Source organism: Arachis ipaensis, chromosome B7 (genome assembly GCF_059453495.1).
Source record: "Arachis ipaensis isolate K30076 ecotype BB chromosome B7, ASM5945349v1, whole genome shotgun sequence".
Classification (NCBI taxonomy): Eukaryota; Viridiplantae; Streptophyta; class Magnoliopsida; order Fabales; family Fabaceae; genus Arachis; species Arachis ipaensis.
This window is the reverse complement of record NC_142442.1, coordinates 6,105,599-6,110,756: the sequence shown is the minus strand read 5'-3', so window position 1 is coordinate 6,110,756 and position 5,158 is coordinate 6,105,599. Positions and strand designations below refer to the sequence as shown.

General features: G+C 37.7%; 1 protein-coding gene across 1 annotated transcript; it reads right to left on the bottom strand.

Annotated features, from left to right (window-relative positions):
• Nucleotides 1-359: 359 nt before the first annotated feature.
• LOC148550234 (protein FAR1-RELATED SEQUENCE 5-like) lies at nt 360-1,657 on the bottom strand. Its single transcript, XM_088493127.1, has 2 exons — nt 1,580-1,657; nt 360-1,064 (listed from the first exon to the last, which is right to left on the bottom strand). Exons 1-2 carry the CDS (start codon nt 1,655-1,657, stop codon nt 360-362), a joined length of 783 nt encoding a protein of 260 aa, XP_088349253.1.
• Between the last annotated feature and the right edge of the window lie 3,501 nt (nt 1,658-5,158).

Below are 5,158 nucleotides of genomic sequence, written 5' to 3'. Positions count from 1 at the left end.
GTTGGCATACAGGCCTCTAAAGCCCTTTTCATTGATGCGCACTGATCGGTGAGAAACCCTTTCGAAGCGTTTCCTCCCATGCAACGAAGCCAGCATTGAAATAACCATTTGAATGATTCAATTTCTTCGTTCTTCATCAAAGAGCATCCGAGAAGTGTTGACTGACCGTGGTGATTCACCCCGACAAAAGAACCACAGACCAAATTATACCTGAAACAAATTACCATAGTGCAGAATGCAAAATCATTAAATACACCCTAACAGATTCTTTGTATACACCCAAAGAAACAGGCAATATACACCTCTGCTGCGAATTCGTAAAAATACATTAATTTAGCATCATAAATAGGGGCAGTTTGTTACCTGTTTGTATTATAGGTGGTGTCGAATGAAATGACGTCTCCGAAATACTCAAAGGCAGCTCTGCTTCTTGCATCGGCCCAAAAAGCCAGCTTAATAGATTGATCCTCCTCGAGTTCGAGCTCAAAAAAGAAATTCTGATTCTTCTCTTTCATTCTTAACAAATATTTCCCGAATTCCTTTGCATCTTCTTGTTCGGAAACATTCCGCACTTCCCTGGTAATGTAATTCCTCACGTCCTTTTCGATAAAATTTAACTCACGGTGACCCCCGACAGCCGCAACAAATGATTGGTAGGTTTTGCTTGGTCTGATACCAGCCTCCTCATTATTCTCTATTGTACGACGAATGGACATGCTTAGTTCCCTGTGCTGTTTGAGCATCTCTGCTTTACTTGGACAGCAGGGGTGTGAATGATCCAGCACAACCTTTGAAATGATCCAAGCACCGACATCCTTCAATGTGTGTATATAAATTCTTGTAGGATAGTTTAGACCGGCTGTTGGATTGGTCTTCTCGGTCAGAGATATTTTAGATTTCCATTTTCCCTCTCTGCTACATGTAATCAGTTGATTCTTAATCTCGTTTCCCTTCTTATTTGTGCACCGAACTCTTGTAGAGAAACCTGCAGCCTTGGTGTAGTTCCTGTAAAATTTTCCAGCATCTTCAAGGGTGGTAAAGGTCATTCCAACCTTTGGAACAAGCTCGTCATCAACAACCAAGAGAGGCTGCACATTACACCATGTCAAAAACTGTAAATACACCCATAGATATGATTCAAATACACCCATAGATATGATTCAAATACACCCAATCATGTCTAATATGATATACCCGAACCGCAACATCTCAACTAAAATGACAATAAAGCCATAAACTGTAAATACACATGTTGCAGAATACACCATGTCAAAAACTAAAAACACACCCAATCATGTCTGATATAATACACCTGAACAACAACAACTCAATTAAAATAACAAAAAACCAGTAAAGTGTAAATACACCCACACTTCTAGCAAAAATACACCCAAAAAAGACCTGATCTACACCCGAGCGTTTGCTATAAATTCCAGATAATTAATCAAAACTAATACATTGAATCAACAGATTCATGTTAACGTGTTAGTTTCACAGTCGATGTTCAACAATTTTTCAACTACACAATGCTATACAAATTACTGCAAGAAAATTCATACTAATCCTATGTAAATCAAACCTTAGGAACTTCATTAGATTCAAATTCATAATCCACTTCGCCTGGATTCAGCTGACAATTTGAGGTTGAATGATCCATTATCTTCAAAACGAGTTCAAACTTTGATTTCAGAAAACAACAAATCAAAATAGAAAACGAAGTTCGAGTTGCACAGAGAGAGGAAAGTAACGTAAACGAAGAACATACCAGTGAGAAAATGAGAGGAAAGGAACAATGGAGAAGAAGGAGGGAAGACGCGCGAGAAGAAGAACAAGCAAATCTCCAAATAACGAAAACGAAGAAGGAAACAAATCTTTTAAATTTGGTAGTTAGATATACGCGGGATCTTATATAGCGCGTGTATACAACGTATGTGTAGCAGCGCGTTTTTTTGTTTTATTGCTTAATGAACTTGTAAAGCATACAAGCCCTAATGGCTTGTATGCAGAGCTTTTCCGTATTTAATATACCCTATTCTATTATGTGCATCTATGTGACCTGTTATATCATTATGTCATTATTACTCCTTTAAAGTCAAGAGTACATGCTTTCTTAAATATTTTATTCAAATATTTAATATACCCTATTCTATTATGTGCATATCATTATATTACTCCTTTAAAGTCAAGAGTACATGCTTTCTTAAATATTTTATTCAAATATTTAGTATACTCTATTCTTATTATGTACACCTGTATGATCGTTTGCACCATTATATTATTCCTTTAGGATCGAGAATACATAATTTCTTTAATATTTTGTGCAATTATTTAAAATGCCATATTTTTTGCACCTTGATAGGACCTCTTTCAATCCATGCTATTATATTACCAAGATCTTTTAATTAGAAAATCCATACACATGCTAGAGTCTCATGATTTTCATATATCCCTTTATCATCACAATTGTCCCTTTTCTTGCATGATCTCTTCTTATATGATTTTTCTCTCATGTATGTTTAAACAACCTAATTGTAAATTGAACTGAGGGAATGATCCTTCGGTAAGGGAAGGTGACCCCAAAGACAAGATATCGATATGATCCTTCGGTAAGGGAAGGTGATCGAAAAACATTTGGGATAAGAACCTTCGGTAAGGGAAGGGGACTATCCCATCAATTTTATATAATAATATATCTTTTTTATATGACTCCCTTCTTGTGTATGTCTAAATAACCTTGATTGTAAATTAAACTGAGGGAATGATCCTTCGGTAAGGGAAGGTGACCCCCAAAGACAAGATATCGATATGATCCTTCGGTAAGGGAAGGTGATCGATCGAGATGATCCTTTGGTAAGGGAAGGTGATCTCCAAAACGTTTGGGATAAGAACCTTCGGTAAGGGAAGGGGACTCCCACTTATACCGGTTTGAGCTCAATACCCTCCATAAAAGTTATAAATTAAGAAAGGAGAAGGCATGAATGAAAGTTTGATTTCTATGTTTTTCTTTTAGATTTAATTATGATTATGTTGATGTTACTTAAGATGTTATCCTCCTATTTTCCTATATGCTTTCCTTTTTTTGCACACATGTTTTACAAGAAAGATGCATATTACATGCCATGTTATACGCTCCTTTTTTTTAAATCCCGCACGTGGGCTGGAGATGGATATGGAGGTGTTGCATAGCACTCCTACTGAGACGTTAGGTTCTCACTCCCTTTCTTTTCCCATACTGTCTCCAGAGGAACATGGCACAGCAGATAGAGATGACGCAGTGCCCCCCGAGGGTAACTTCTGAGTATGACCCCTCGAAGCACGCGTGGGTAGTTGCGACCACTACTACCGTGCTCCAAACTATCTACTTAGGTCGAGAACTCGTGGAAGAAGAACCCCAGCTGCCCGTTGTAACCTTCCTAGATAGGAACGCTTCAACATCTAGGAAGCGGTCACCTAAGGTGGTACACCTCGAGTCCGACTCCGAGACCGAGGAAGAGGAATCCGACAACCCTGGCCAGAAGGAAGACACCATGGAGGAGGATCCAGAGGAGGAGTTGAACCCTTGCGGAAGTCCAAAGGTGGGATACGTGCCCTATTCCCCCACTTCGGCACCCGGTCGAGTTTTGGTTCATCCCACGCAACGGAACCGGGTCTTCACTGCGCGAAAAGGTGTTGGAAGGAGACCCTTGGTACCTCGATTCGTGAATAACTGAAGAGTCCTGATCAAGGATAGGATAGGATGCAAGTATGGGAGCCTCTTCGACGAGATTAGTTTAGGACGTAATTAGTTTCATTTCTTGTTTTAGTTTCCTATAAGCATTTTGAAACGTACTCATGGTTAAGATGTTATTTCACTTTTATTCAAATTCCAACGTTTTAGTGCTACTCATTTTCCGCTCCACGCGCATTTACTCCTTCCTTGCATAACGATTAAGTCAGTCTTTTTCTTGATCAAGTGTGGCACCTTATTTTAAAGACCTCCACGATAGTATAAAACTTAGGGTGTTACATGGAACATTTTTTAGTTTTGCAGCAAAATCCGATTTTGTATGAAGCACGGACGAATTTATTCATTGTTAATAATAATGATTAGTTATTCCCAATACAAATTAATTTTGACCTTACTCTAATAAATTATTATCAAATAAAGTTTATTATCGCTGATAATCTTTAATATATTTTTACATTTAATTTTATATAAACATAAAACTGAAGAAAAATATTTTATTTCAATAAAAAACTCACTTTTAGAATTGAAGAAAAAGATCATGATATAACAAATACTAGAACTTGTCTATCAAAATATAAACCAAAGATTCAAATAATAAAAATAAAAGTTATTAGATAAATAGACAGCAATTTCACCATCTACAGTAGTACTCAGGCTGTAAACCCTGTTAAAATTAATAAATGATTAGTCAATAAATTAAATTTTAACTATGAAAATTATAAATGCAAAACTAATATCAAAATAGGATAGAGCTGTTTAAAACAAGAATTTTGATACCAATTTCAAAAAATTTGGCCCAAAATTAGACCGGATAGGTCGAACCGGTTGAACCGGGTCCAAACCGGGCCCGTGGGCCCAACCGAACCAATCCCTTAAATGAGCTGAAGCTCATTTTCTCCTTCATTTTGGCATGCAAACGCTGGAGAGCATGAGGAGGAAGAATGTTTGAAGCTTCCAAAACCCTCACTACTCAAATTTCAATTCTCAATAACTTTTGATCCGGAGCTCCGATTGACGATCCGTTTGCAGCCACGCGACCGCGGCGTCGAGCTTTACAAAGCCCGGTACATTGTAGGGTAAGGAATCTACATTTCCTTCCTCGATCTCCCCTGTTTCAGTTTTGAAAATCTATGAGCAAATATGTTAAAAATTGTTCAATTTGGTGTTCTAGGATCGATTTAGCTTGCGGAGCTTATCCGGTTGAGTTGCTGTGAGTGTGAGTGCGGTAAGGATCACCTAAACCTTAGTCAAATCTTGAATTTATTATGTGAAATCTGAAATTGAAGTGTACATGTGTATTAGGTGTGAATTAAGTAGATATATATGCATTGGAATTGAATTGTGAACATTGGAGGCTTGGTGGAAGATTGGTGCTAAGATTTTGGTGGATTTCCCAAGCTAGAGGGGCTGTATGTGTAACTTGTGAGGTTG

What these genes read in the sequence shown, in the direction of transcription:
- LOC148550234 (XM_088493127.1), bottom strand. Translation starts at nt 1,657, where the DNA reads ATGGATCATTCAACCTCAAATTGTCAGCTGAATCCAGGCGAAGTGGAT. An exon ending in AATCTAATGAAGTTCCTAAG is followed by an intron (nt 1,065 to 1,579) that starts GTTTGATTTACA and finishes GTTGATGACGAG; the next exon opens with CTTGTTCCAAAGGTTGGAAT.